Source organism: Bradysia coprophila, unplaced genomic scaffold (assembly GCF_014529535.1).
Source record: "Bradysia coprophila strain Holo2 unplaced genomic scaffold, BU_Bcop_v1 contig_350, whole genome shotgun sequence".
NCBI classification, from domain to species: domain Eukaryota; kingdom Metazoa; phylum Arthropoda; class Insecta; order Diptera; family Sciaridae; genus Bradysia; species Bradysia coprophila.
In genome coordinates, this window is record NW_023503608.1 from 10,896,068 (window position 1) to 10,911,034 (window position 14,967).

At 33.8% G+C, this 14,967-nt stretch overlaps 1 protein-coding gene across 3 annotated transcripts in view; it reads left to right on the forward strand.

The window, feature by feature from the left end:
- Positions 1 to 14,967, forward strand: part of LOC119080972 (Down syndrome cell adhesion molecule-like protein Dscam2) — a 58,576-nt gene that overhangs the window by 7,902 nt on the left and 35,707 nt on the right. For all 3 annotated transcript variants that reach the window (XM_037189613.1, XM_037189614.1, XM_037189615.1), the window contains exons 2-3: positions 2,833 to 2,954; positions 12,225 to 12,346. In XM_037189613.1, coding sequence (XP_037045508.1) covers positions 2,833 to 2,954; positions 12,225 to 12,346 — 244 coding nt within the window. The remainder of the gene's footprint in view (positions 1 to 2,832; positions 2,955 to 12,224; positions 12,347 to 14,967) is intronic.

Here is a 14,967-nt window from a genome sequence, read left to right on the forward strand (position 1 = left end):
CGATACGACCGGCTTGTTTGCATGAGACGCTCAGATGACTGGGTGCCAGAGCGTCGCAACAGTTGGCGTCCCAAACGAGGTAACGACCGTAGGCCCTAGTTATGAGGGTCAAGACATCCGTTTTTTCCATCGTCTCTGAAAAGTCCTGGAGGTTCGAGCGTTGAATTCTTATGAGTGGCATTTAACGATTGCCACAGATTTGTATTGAGATCGATGTGTATACTCAGACCGTGTATACCACATTCTGATACAAAAATTCCACAAGTTCCACTGAATTTGCTAAGATTGCAACATATAAATACATTTTCCAATACACATCCAACGTTCATTTAATACTTACGGCCACAATAAAATGTATTTTGGTGGAAACTTTGATGTTACTTCGATTGGCAAACTTTGCTTTGCAGAGCAGCTCAAAAGAAAGCTGTTTATTGTATTTTTTTTATCTTCTCGGGGATTCATTGTGGTTTATCGATTTCTTTGTATTTCTATTTTTAAGACATAAATTTGTAATGCAGCAGCAGCAGCGATAAAAATTTAATTTTTCACAAAACGGAAAATTTCATTTTAAATTTTCATGATTTTCAATAACATTAAAAAGGATTTAACGTTGGTATGGCAAGTAAAATGTTACAGAATTATAATAAGGTATCGATTATTTTCGATACACTTAATGGTGTCGTTTAATGTAAGATTACCAACGCGAGCCACCAGCGAACGTCAAAAACAAACCAGAACTGAAAGTAAGACTTTAACGCACTAGTGCGAGAAGGTATTTAAAAATGGTTATTGTGCCATCGAGAATTGAAATACGACTCTTTTCAGCACTCATTTTAGTGTTGTAAAGTGACTTATTTCAGCACCTGTTTGATGTGATATTACAACACTCAAAGCAGTGTTGATATGGAATTTGTATGAGTTGTTACAGCATTCGTTTGAGAAAATGCAAAGCAATGTGATCGATCAAATTTGAAGAGTGATTGTTTACAATGAAAATTATGATTTTTTGTGCTCTTGTCTATTTCAATTCTCGGTTGGCACAAAGCATGATGTGTTACACGTATTGTAATGAGATTTTTTCAGCACACGACCCAACTTAAAGGAAAACTTGGGTCTAGTGCTGAAAAAATCAACATTACAATACTTGTAACACAACATACTATTTACGACATCAAGTGCAAAATACTTTATTAGGCTCTAGATCATGCCCGCGTTGAGGTTCATGCAATGATTTATGCAACAGAGGCATCATTTTTCGATAATTTTCGAACATTATGATGCTGAATTTCGTAAAACCTTATACCACGCTAATGCGAAAGAAATCCATTTAAGGACGCAATAAGCAATATACATGAATTTTTGAACTGTAACAGAGAGAAAACTTCGATTGATTTTTTCAATACAAATCCTAATTTAGCGGTGCTGAAAAAAACCCGACTTTTTCCGCCTCGGTTGGAAAAGTACAATTCTGATATCCTTTGCTGCTCGTTTTTCGTTGTGCTTGTTCCACACTTTCTGTAAAATTTCACACGATATTTAATAACGAAGCAATAGGGGGGTCTTCTGTTGAGCGTATTATAATAGAATATTTATAATATTAATCACCTCTCACAATGTAATGTGACAATATTCCGAATCATAATTTTCTGATCTCATTTAACATTCACCCTCAAAATCTTTGGTGTAGAGGTATATAAATAAATAAATTTATATATTTCGAACCGGTGGCAGTCAATGGTTTAGATATTTCATCGATATTATTCGTACAATGTTTGTATAACAATCCATAAAATATGTAAAGATGGTATGTGAAAAGTTTTGTAATAACATTTTGCGTTCTTTTTTTATAATAAACATAAATGAAGCATTACCCGAAAATGTAACAACCATGTAGCATGTTTGATATATTATCAGGGCCAATTGAAATTTTAATAAATTTTAACTCTGACAAGTTAATATAAGTGAAATTTGGTATGCAAAATATCGCGAGAAAATTCACAGCACGTTTTCAAATTATGGATATACAGGTCATGTTTGGAATATATTAAGTCAATGGCGGAGAACATAGGAAATATCTTTTTTTTATAAAAGTATATCTAGATATTTTCCTAACTTCATTTTATTATACTTACGCCTTTCATACGTAACAAAGCAGAGAAAAAAAATTGGTGTATATGAAAGTGAATAAAGGAAGTTCAAACACGGAGAAAATGTCTTCTATTTCTGAAAAGTGTTTGCATATAAAAGCACACCCTACACATTTTTTTTGCTTCTTTTACATTTTATTATAATCAAAAACATCGGAGCTATAAAAAAAGTTGCGAAATTTATATGGCTGAAGGGTTGTTTCATTAACATTTTACTTATAATTACTCATAGAATCTACATGGGTGGTTTCAGGCCGAATAGCGAAAAGCATTACGCACACACATGAACCTGAAATTTGTGTCAATGAATGTTTTGACTTTACATACATACAAGTGCGTAAGTTATTACACAACCCAAGAAAAATGGGAAAATATCTTTGAAATAACATTGGGGGAAAAAAATGTTGTAGGATTTCTGTGTCGACAGTTTTTTTTTTTGAAGAAATACCGTCTATATATCATAGAGTAGGCGTTTTTGCAGTATTCACTGCAAACGAAACTCTATTACTTGGCCTAGTCAATATTATTTGTTTTATCCCTTATTTGATTCGTAATACATTTTTTACTCTTCTTTCCGGGATATGAAGATCGAGAGAAATGTTTTCAGCTGGTGCCTTGAACGTGAAAAACGTGAAATATTTTGCGGCAATGGAAAACGGCTTAGTAATTATTTTTTTTATTTCAGCGTCATCTGCACTTGAATTACAAGGACCAGTATTTTCACATGAGCCCCCACATAAAGTGGAATTTTCTAACAGTACCGGAGGGCACATTGAATGCTTCGGTCAAGGGAGCCCACAACCTGAGGTAATTTAACATTATAGTAACTATCTTTGAAAGTAATGAAACCCTATTACATTAAATTTTATAGGAAAGGTATGTTACTGTACTTATGAAGTACTAACCCAAATTTATCTCACAAAAAAATTTGGGTGAACCAAATATCGTTGTTACAAATAAGTAACAGTCTCGATAACAATACTGATGACATTTTTTTTCGAGTTGATCGTTCATATTCACGCCAGAACCTTGAATTGCGTTGCATAACCGAAAATGTCCCATTCTGGAGTGACTGTGAACGAACCCTTTGAAAATGTGTAAAATTCTAAGTTGTACTCTTCAATTGTACTCATACAATATAACAGTAAGAATCCGTGGGTCTAGAAATATCAGAACCTTCATAAAACAAAATGTAAGATTTCTTTACTTTTTGTAACTGTAGTGGCATCTCCATTGACTTTTCACCGAAAGTCAAAAATTATTTGCAAATACTATTTTTTGACGAATATACTTATATTAAATTCATAATTATTACGCAGACTATTGTAATCGATGACATAATAGTGTGTGTGTGTCAATAGTATTTTACATAACTAGGGATAAAAAGATGAAAAGTAGAGTTTTCGTGTGAATTTTGTTGATCCGAGGCGAAGCCGAGGTCAATAAACACACGAAAACGAGACTTTTCATTTTTATCCCGAGTTATGTAATGGATTTTACATGCTGAGGGCGTCGAAAGAAGTGCTTAAAACATGAAAAGTACAGTTTTCGACGCATGTAGCATGTAAGTGTATATTACACAGAGTTTACTTTTGCTTCACGATTTCGTCTACGTAATTCCAGTCTATCCCACTATTATGTCATTGATTGTAATTACCTAACTCAATTCGCACGATCAAGCCTTATCAGCAATCCTATGGTTCAAAAAAAGAACAAAAGACTAGATAAAAACTTTGCTTATCTTTCAAATTACTCGAGAAAATGTTCCACATAATTTAAATTTGTGTCATGGTTCAATTCTGCACTATCTTTGCTATCGGGACTACCCGTAAAATTGTTGCGAATTTCACATAAATTGAACGAATACCATAGTCTTGAAATATTGCAGACTTGGCATTACTAAGTGTCGTAATCGAATTTTTTTCTTTGATTTTATAATCATTAAATCATTGGATCGAACGAAATCGATTTCCATCAATATTTCGCAATTGAGAAAAAAATATAAATTTCCCGGTTATAGATAAACAGTTTGTAAGGATTCAGTTGAAAATCAAATCATATATAAAAATGTAACCGTTCTCCCGTGTTCTTTTCTGATTTCATTGTTTTTTTTTTCGTTCATTATTTCCGTCGTATACAAATCGCCTTGAATATTCAAGAAACAAAACGAATTTCATTATAAAACATGGGATTTAAAAGAATTTTGTATTTCGTGGAATCAGCTAAATTACTGACTGACTGAAATCACAGGGAACAGGATGTTATGATCGATTCTTTTTCAGCCGACATGACATGACCTATATCGATTTGTAAATATTACATTTCCTAATGAAGCATCTATATGAATCCTTTGTTAATATAATAATATTATATTCAAAGAAAAGGTTAATTTTTTGGTACATTTTGATTGGCTCTTTTCAATGCCCATTATAACATAGACAATATTCAACTTTCTGGTTTAAGATTACACAGCCATCGTAGATATTATGCTGTACGGTTCTATAATACTTCACGAGTCAAATTTGCGTTCGTCCAACGAGAAGCAACATGCTAGAAATATGCTACTTCCATAAGCATAAAGTTATACCATTCTGCGAAAGTTTAAAAACTTTGATTAAATTGCAAGAAAAAACTGCGAACGTGAAAGCTTTCGTTGTAAACTACTTTAAACTATTCAACATTTCCCATTTATGCAAACACACACCACACCACCGCTAAAATGCTTCATATCGAAAATTGAGGATTTGCTACAGTTTTGCGATCTTTTTTCATCAGGACACCGAGCGTAATTAATATCTATAATGCCTCGTTCGAGTCAGTAAATTTGAAATAAAGGATTTGCCGTCTTCATTTCTCATTATGCTCACATATTCACATAATTCTTAGTATCTGAAATCTCACCAAATATATATTCCTCCAACTCATTACAATAATAATAATGACAACGTCTTGGCTTTTCGGCAAAATTATGCAAACGTGAAACATTATCTCGAATCTATTTCGATCCATCCATTGTATGAGGGTAATGTATCACAGAAATTTAATGCTTCGAATATTATATATAGGTAAAAGACATTGTTTTGATGTTACATTAATTAACCATTATCGACAATGGAATGGTATAAATTGTAAGGATCTTGTGAATAGGCGTAAATGGAAACACCAATATATGCATATTATATACGAATAACGAAAGTTGAAATTGAAGCACGTTTCGTCTATAGTAAATGCTTTCAATTATGAGATAAGTTAGATGGTAATCTGAATTGAATCGATCAGTATTTTAATGGTAATACTATAAAGGAATGGAAATGCAATCTTAACCTGGCCTATTACCACTGACAGAGAGAAACGAATGATAAAATCTATTCAAAATATACATCGACACTCTTTTTTATCGTATATTAGAAAGTAGAGCGTGTTACGAACCGTATGGTAATACAATGTTGTGTAAATACTTGAATGAAAAAGAGCTGAAAATCCTGTTTTCGAAACCTTATCTCAAATACGGATCTGAATCGAGAATGCTATAGCTCGTAAATATCCCCGGATTTTCGTATTTAATTTTGTCATTCATCAAATATAATAAATTTTTTTTTAAACTTTTGCGAATTTATCACATGGTTGCCATAAAACCACAATATCCCTTTCGTTCATTGTTTACTGGTATTCGGATTCGTTCCACATACATCATCCGAAAGTAAACAAAACTTATAACGAATTCACAATTCTAGCCAAAAGTTTTGGCTATCAAAATTCCAATTCATCATGTACGCGGATCATGGAACCAGGTAATATATACACACATTTAAAGACAAATAGAAAATCATCGAATGCCCAACAATTCGACAAAGCTCTGTATTTATATGGGTAAAAGAGAATATGATACGAAACTTTTTGGTATGCCCAGTAAACCAACCGAAAAGTGGGGAAGTGAAACAAACTTTATCTATTTCATGATTAATGTACGCGACCGTTTCGCTTGACTTTTTTTCTCTAGGAAAAATCGACAATGGTATATGAATACGCCGAGAGCCTGTGTGCATATCAGTCCCTCATACGTTTACAATTGGAAATCTATTTCATTGATAGGATACTACCCGTTTAAAAAAACATTTGTTTTTAGACTTTTATTTTTCTGCCCTATGAAACGAAGGTGAGCCTAATGTACAGTGTACATTGTACACACACGGAATTTTGAAAACCGGCACATTCTGAGGTTTATTGATTTTTTGTGAATTTTGCATACATTTTTATATGGAGAAATCAAAAACTCAAGTAAAATACAGAAACATAAAATGTGCCGGTTTTCAAAATTCCATGTGTGTAACTTAGTGTTCAGATATTGTGCTAGAAGAGCCCTAACTAACGATGTATATCTTAGCCATCAGACATTGGGAAAAAGAATTTCATTCCTTGACTGATATTAATCTTAAATGACAAAACAAATGAAGTATTGAAAGGTCCACCGTTTTTCATTTGAGAACAATGGGCTTAAATCGACACAAATTTTCTCTAATGTGTAACACTAAGTTACAACCCTAGTTAACCATTGCGGTGACTCAAGAATAATGGTCGTAGAACAATTGTTTTTCTGTGTTTTTCATATTAGTAAGTCTAATGATATATTTATCATAGATTTGAAACCATGCTCTCGTCCTAGAATATTTTCTTAACATTCATGTACCGATATCCATCAAGTTTTGGGTGTGCTAAAATATTTATTTTGTCCGATAATATATATCTCTCTAATGCATCCATTAGACCATATACTGTACTGTGATTTAAGATTTAGAAATTCCAAACTTACCTTCGCTATGTACAAGACTCCTAAGACTTTGCCATAAGAAAATGTTATTTAAATCTTTGAAAAAGTTTTAATTAAACCATCTGAAGAGGATTACGTCTTTGGAATTGTTATTTTGTGGGGTTTGTGATTGTGTAATCATTGGTGTAAATAAAGCGATGAACAATTTTATTTTCTCAAAGATTAATGATGGTGATACATCTACTTTTAAATGTTTGAGGAGGACACAACGGGGTGGATAATGTTGCTGCTGTTTTTTGCTTGGCCGATTTTAATGTTGAATTAGAAACCTTGTTTGCTTAGGTACAAATCAAATTATATGTATAATTTCAGTATTGTGTAGTCTTATTAACTGGCGTTTTTTTTACACAACAAATCATTAATTTAATTTCGTGTAATTAATTTTTGTCATAATAAATTCAACTTCACTAAACTGTTGACACAAAACATACCCTAAGGGTTGTCGGTCATTTTCAATTAACTTCTTATACGTTTGAAACATTTCGGAGATTTAGTGAGTGGGTGGCATAATTAAGGGGACAGGAAGCTCGCATGGCGGCCACATATTTTTTGCTTGTTCTTTGATTTTTACTTGTTTTGGTAATCCAATTTTAATTGGCACACCATTAAGTGGTCGTTTAAAAACTAGGCCTCACCTCTTGAGTGGGTCAGGTCCCTTGACTGACTAATTTTTTCAATAATTGAAGTCTTAATTTTCTGAACAGTTTTATTAATGTTTTTAAGACAGATGAAAAAGCGATGGAAGAATGGTTCATTTGCTACATCGTTAATTGTGCATCTCTTTTATTTTCACTCGTTGTTTGCAAAACAGCAGCCATATTATGCTTTATTTTACTCAAATTTAATTTAATTTTTTGAAGAAACAAAGAGAACTATTATATGAGTTGAAGGTTCATCAGCGAGTGATGGTTTACGATAAAAATATGAGTCTACTAAAAGCGCTGAAAAGATGGCATATTGCTTGCCTATTTCATGAATAAATTAAACTCGTGTGAACGCTTGTTTAAAAATTCTCTTTCATAAGCCTTGTAAGAAAGGAAAAATTCTTTTAAGAATACAATTTCACGCATAAATCGCCTTAGATTCCTAGTCCAATGAAAATCCAATCTTCGAACTTCGAACCACATGAATTAACCTGCTAGTCGGAACCACCAGAAAACATTAAATGTCATGTAAATCCATGCTTAAGCTTACCTCTCAAACTCAATTTTCTAGACTAAGACCGAATGAAGTTATAAGACAATATTTTCACATCTGCGATTTTGGAAGCATCTGACCCTCTGAGAATTACTCCAGTGATCGTGGTATCAACAAAACAAACAAGAACTCTTTTTGGAAGTATTCCTAGATTATTAGACCGGGAAATCAGAATTTCATTACTCTTTCGATAAGAAACGTTTCTGGAAATCCGTTGCGAATTACTCAAGGTAATTCCCTTGACTGTAAGTCATGGGTTTTACGAAAACAAATACACCGTACATAACACGTTCACTATGATTAAAAAAGTAAACGTTTTTTGTTAAATGTAAAATTTTGTGCCCTTTGTTAACACGATAACTTGAGTAAATCTCAACCGATTTTCAAAAACTTTTTTTTAATCGACGAAGTATTGAAATCCTCAGGTCAAGTTCGAAAATGGGCGGTATTGGTTCAACCATCTGGTGGTAGTTCTCGAAAGAAGCCCTTACTGCTCATTGTTAACACGATAACTGGAGCAAAGTTCAACCGATTTTCAAAAACTTTTTTTTATTCGACGAAGTAGTGAAATCCTCAGGTCAAGTTCGAAAATGGGTGGTATCGGTGCAACCATCTGGTGGTAGTTCTCGAAAGAAGCCCATTCTGCTCTTTGTTGACATGATAACTGGAGCAAAGTTCAACCGATTTTCAAAAACTTTTTTTTATTCGACGAAGTATTGAAATCCTCAGGTCAAATTCGAAAATGGGCGGTATCGGTTCAACCATCTGGGAGTAGTTCTCGAAGAAGCCTTTTCTGCTTTTTGTTAACACGACAACTGGAGTAATTCTCAACCGATTTAAAAACAAAATGTTTGGTGGAGAATGGAATCAATTCCTGACGTTAGGTTCAAAGATAGATAGATTATGTTTGTCTAACGAACAAGCTGATGTTGCTAACCGAATTTTTGTATCTATTTCAATAGTATTTTTCTTGTTATGTGACTTTGCCTTGTAAACAAAACCGAAAAAATAGAACAAAAATTAGCGAGTGTGAAGTTTGCGGCCAGAGCGAAGCGAGGGCCGCAATTGACACGAGTTTAAATGTTATTGAAAACATACGTCATTTTTTACCGGGTCATTTTATATACATAGTTTCGAAGATTTTCTGTGAAACTAAACAGAATTAAATCATCAATGAGAGATTTATTAGATCGTTCTAGTAGTTCTTCTTCTAAATGCGTTTTTGTGGCAATCAACATACAAAATTACATTTCCTTGAAATAAATCAATAAATCATTGTCAATAAAAATACTATTGAGAAGCTCAGACAAACAGTCAAGGGATCTGACCCACCCAACAGGTGGGGCCTAGTGTGTTATCAAGGAATTTACAGCAACAATTTTTTTTAATCGAGTAAAAATTACTTAAGTTTTTACAAGGAAAAGCATCTGTGTAGAATTTCTCATATCTCGTTGGTCTAACATTATCCATCTAGTACAAGATTTGTTATCCATCACTGAGAGGTAATTGAAACCAGGCATCAGTAACGTTATAAATGTGTACAAAAAGTTCCAAGTTGTAACGATGTCGGTTGGATTTTTTGTCTTTTCGTTACAGTTCTTAACGTTACAAGCGCGTTACATCTATGTAACGTTGCAACTCTATTTTTCAAAAAATCGTTCAGTATGCTATGTAAGTTTTACATAGAGTTACAAGTACAAATACGACATGACAGTGTAATTTTTGGTTGTGAAAGTAACTTTACAAATTAATCAAATCAAAATTGTAACGTCAATAAACCAAAAAATACCGATGAAAATAACGTTATGCCTGCTTGAAACAAAAGAAGTCATACAACTTCCTATACTACTCACCTAGAGTGTAGACTGTAGACATTACCTCTCAACAAGACTAAGCTGAAGATTTTTTCATTGGTGAAAAATATCATGCAGTATAAAGTCAAGTCAAACTACAGTTCACTGCAAAGTGGTAGAGAAAAGCAAGTCTGATACAATTTAAACCCTTGACATTTTAACCGAAACTATTTACACATTTCTCTTATAAATCCGGGATAATGACTGATTTATACGTCCTTTTATGCCATAAAACAGGTCAAATTAGAACACGCACGCGCTGTTCCAAGAATATTTCTACAAATGAATCGATCGACATAAAGATTCACCTGAGGTGACACATATATGTTCGTCTCATTTACGGCATTACAATAGACCACAGAGGCCAAATTCAACGTATTTAGAGCTTAAAATGGTTTGGACAAATGAATGCTCCCGCAATAAGGCGGAAACCGTTAATAAATTCACTTGATAAATATCTCTTTGTACCTTATTTAAATTACAGAATTTTATTATTTTCAGGAAAGAATTTAAATCATTGAGTCACTCACAGATAAGCATGAAAAAAAAGTTTATTATAAATCGTGAACGAAAGTATCTTTTATAAAGTACAAATTAAATAAAAACTTTGCGAAAAGACTTAATATTGCTTTGCCATAGTGAAAAATGTACAGATAATTCGCAGTATTGTTATCCAACAACAGCACATTTAAATAACACACTTTTGAAATATGTCCATCAAAGTCGGGGGGAGAAAAAGAAAATCTGATAAAGGACGCTAAATTTGAACGTGAACAAAAATATACTTTAGAATCAGTGTTCAACATTTTATTTCTTTTTCATTTTTTTTTCTGCCTAGAGATTACACTCTGTAGGGGGATATAATGCTACGCGAAACATGAATGCCAGCAGATTTAGATAAAATAACTGAACATGCTGAAAAATTGTCTGTATGTGCGAGTTCTTTTAGAACTGAAATATGACAAATAAGATAATAAACAAAAAAATGTAAAATATCGTAAATTTTGGAAGTTGTAGGGAAGCAATGTTATTTACTCGCTATTTTAAGTAACAAATAAAAAGCAGGCAAACAAATTAAATATTTTAATTGGTAAACTATTAACGTGAAAATGGTTTTTCTCATTTAATGAAACTCCCGAACGTTGTTACTCGCTGAGACCACTCACACCAACCGATTCCGAATCCTCAAACTCTTTCGTCTATCTTCTATGAAATAATTTAATTCATGCCCATTCACAGCACAACATAGTAAGTTAAGAAACATGAATCGTTCATACAAGAGCTATTGCGTTTATATTGTCGCAAAAGTGATGAACGACAACACCCAGCAACTATAAAATAAAATAGGATAAATCGAGGAAGAGTCAGTCACATCAATCAATTTATTTATATTATGTAACATCAACCGAGTAGAAGTAGATTAAATTGATGGACGTTTTATTCCAGTCACGTACTTACGATTTAATAGCAACGATCTATTAATTCAAATTGATTTTTAGCTGCTTTTAGAAAACTGTTATCCAATCCCAATGCGGGGATGAACGGTATATAGAAAATATGTTTGAATTTTCTCAAGGGATTTGTATGGAATATTTTACATTTCTAATTTCCCTTTTTCGTCGATAATGCAGGAAATAATTATTTTTCGGTTGTATGGAATCGAATGAAATAATAATACGGTCTAGGCTTTTGTTTCACGGTTTTTCTTTTCATCGTCTTCTTGTTCTAAGGAACGAGTAAGTATATATGATTGAAATTCCCTCTTAATTACGATTTTCTTTCGTACTGTGTGGCACACAATAATAAAGAATTGAAAGCATAAAGTGCATTCCAGGAATCGAAATACATTCAATATATAAAGTCATAGGAACTAAATCAATTAAATAATGGAATCTGCACCGTTGAGTTCAACAAACATTTCTATTTTTAAGAATTATTTGCAGGTAGACAAATACACAGGGCGCCGGTTCTCATGTCATTCGTCGTTCGTAACTTGCTAAGAGTGAAATTTTCCTTTCGTATAGTTTAAGGTGAGAGCGGTGAGAGCCTGATGCATAAGAATCGACGGCCAGTGGCTGGTCTGACTCTAGGGAACCTTAGCAGTTTGCCTTCGTCTAGTTTTTAGGATGTTCAAACCAGCACAAATATGTGTAAGCAAACTGTTTTCTTTTCACTAAAACTTATTTCTTACCGTTACAGATAGAATGGTCGCCAGTTCCGCCACATCAAGATATGGTGTATTCATTATCAAATGGAAGTTTAATTTTCTATCCATTTTCCGGAGAAAAATACCGCCATGAAATTCATTCAACAGTTTATAGGTAATCATTGAAAACTACAGAATTTTCTCAATTTTTCGTTATTTACTTTCAACCATACACTTTTCCATCGCTATTACGCAAGCCTAACAATTTAAAATTGTCGAAACTTTATCGTTCTATCTACAAAACCTATTGCATTGATATCCTGTCGATTCGACTTGTAAGACCTGCTTCAAGGAAATTGAAATTCGTTTTTATCATTCCATCGTCTGTGTAACGAAAATCACAATAACAAAAAGTTGTTATGTGGCTATAGCATGTAAAAATAAAAAGAAAATGTTGAATTTTTGAACTGACATTGTTGCAGGTGTCAGTTGCAGGTTAGGTATATAGGAGACTGTAGAAATTGTTTTTAAAAACTCATCTTTCATCCAATAATTAAAATCTCTGAACGCTTTTTAACAGCAATAGATAGATAGATGACTTTGCACAATAGCATCGCTTCTCAGGCATCATAGTATCTAGTAATTAGATGCCAAAATCGAAGAGTGTACTTGACAGTCTTTTTTACAGCACGACCGGTATTTGCGATGAATAGCATACTGTCATCTAGTATTTAATCGAAATTAGAGGCTCTCAGTGCTATCTCAAGTAGCAGAAGCTTTTCGGCAAACTATTCTTCTTTCTATAAGGTGCAACCACCTTTTTTCTTATTCATTTAATAAATGAGCGTTAATTAGAACGAAATTTTAAATTGCATTACTATCAAAAACAGCATGTGAAAAGAAAATTTGTTTTATTTTCTTTTTAGCCCCGTACGAAGTACTGGGGGCTTATAAGATTAATATGCCGTTTGTAACACGTCGAATTGGAAGCAGACAGTAAGGGCAAAGCTTTTGGTTATGTTCATAGATGACGAATCCGCAATAAAAAAAATGTCCGTCCGTCCGTCCGTCCGTCCGTCCGTGACCCCTCTAGCTTGAGCAAATCACAACCTTTTTTCAAAATTCTTTTTTTCCCCGATTGGTATCGACAAAAGTAAGGTCAAGTTCGAAAATGGGCATGGTAGGGTCGGCCCTTCCAGAGCTAGGGCCCTATAGGTGTTTTTCAGTCTTTCGACGATATCTACCGAAATACGCACGTAATAGCTGCTTGTGATATATCAAATGAAAGGTATTGACGAGTAGAACAAAGTTGCTGAACATTGTTTTTGTGTAGGATGCAACGCGAGCTTGTTGGGAGGGCTCAAAGGTCGTTACTCGGCCCTAAGTGTTTTTTCCACATAAATCGAGTAAATCTCATCCGATTTTGCCAGATTTAGTTTTTTATGGAAGGTAATTGAATACCGAAAAGAACGTGGCGAAAAAAGTTTCAAATTTGGGCCCTTGGACTAAGGCCGCTACTCGGCCCTGAGTGTTTTTTGCACATAAATCGAGTAAATCTCATCCGATTTTGCTAGATTTTGTTTTATTTGAGAGATAATTGAATACCGAATAGAATGATGGCAAAAAATGTTTCAAATTTGGGCCCTTGGACTAAGGCCGCTATTCGGCCCTAAGTGTTTTTTGCACATAAATCGAGTAAATCTCATCCGATTTTGCTAGATTTTGTTTCATTTGAGAGATAGTTGAATGCCGAATAGAATGATGGCAAAAAAAGTTTCAAATTTGGGCCCTTGGACTAAGGCCGCTACTCGGCCCTAAGTGTTTTTTGCACATAAATCGAGTAAATCTCATCCGATTTTGCTAGATTTAGTTTTTTATGGAAGGTAATTGAATACCGAAAAGAACGTGGCGAAAAAAGTTTAAAATTTGGGCCCTTGGACTAAGGCCGCTACTCGGCCCTAAGTGTTTTTTGCACATAAATCGAGTAAATCTCATCCGATTTTGCTAGATTTAGTTTTTTTTTTGAAGGTAATTGAATACCGAAAAGAACGTGGCGAAAAATTTTTCAAATTTGGGCCCTTGGACTAAGGCCGCTACTCGGCCCTAAGTGTTTTTTGCACATAAATCGAGTAAATCTCATCCGATTTTGCTAGTTTTTGTTTCATTTGAGAGATAATTGAATGCCGAATAGAATGATGGCAAAAAAAGTTTCAAATTTGCGCCCTTGGACTAAGGCCGCTACTCGGCCCTAAGTGCTTTTTGCACATAAATCGAGTAAATCTCAACCGATTTTGCTAGTTTTTGTTTTATTTGAGAGGTAATTGAATACCCAATGGAAAGTTGGCAAAAAAATTTGGGTTTATAAAATAATGTCGTAAATTGTTGGTTTTATTTGAGAGGTACTTCGTACGGGCTTTCGTAATTGCGCTATGCGCAATTTTAAAAATGAACACTTTCAGTAAATTTGACCATGCCCAACTTGACTTGCATTTTGGTAACAGACGCATTAGAGGGTTGTAGACGTATTAGGGTTCCGGGCGTATTACGGCTACGGACGTATTATGGTTACGGACGAAATAGGATTACGGATCGTACGGGGCTAAGTCGCAGCAAACGCTCCGACTGTTCTGATGCCTTGTTTTCTTACAAACCACTTCAGACACTTCACTCCTTTTCGGTTGCACTAAAGGGAAGTAAATTGCAAGCGTCTGGAATTATAATTATTGCAACTTGTAATATTTCAAAAAATTAAAAACATTTTTTTTCTTACATCCAGAAAAAAAGTATAAATTTACA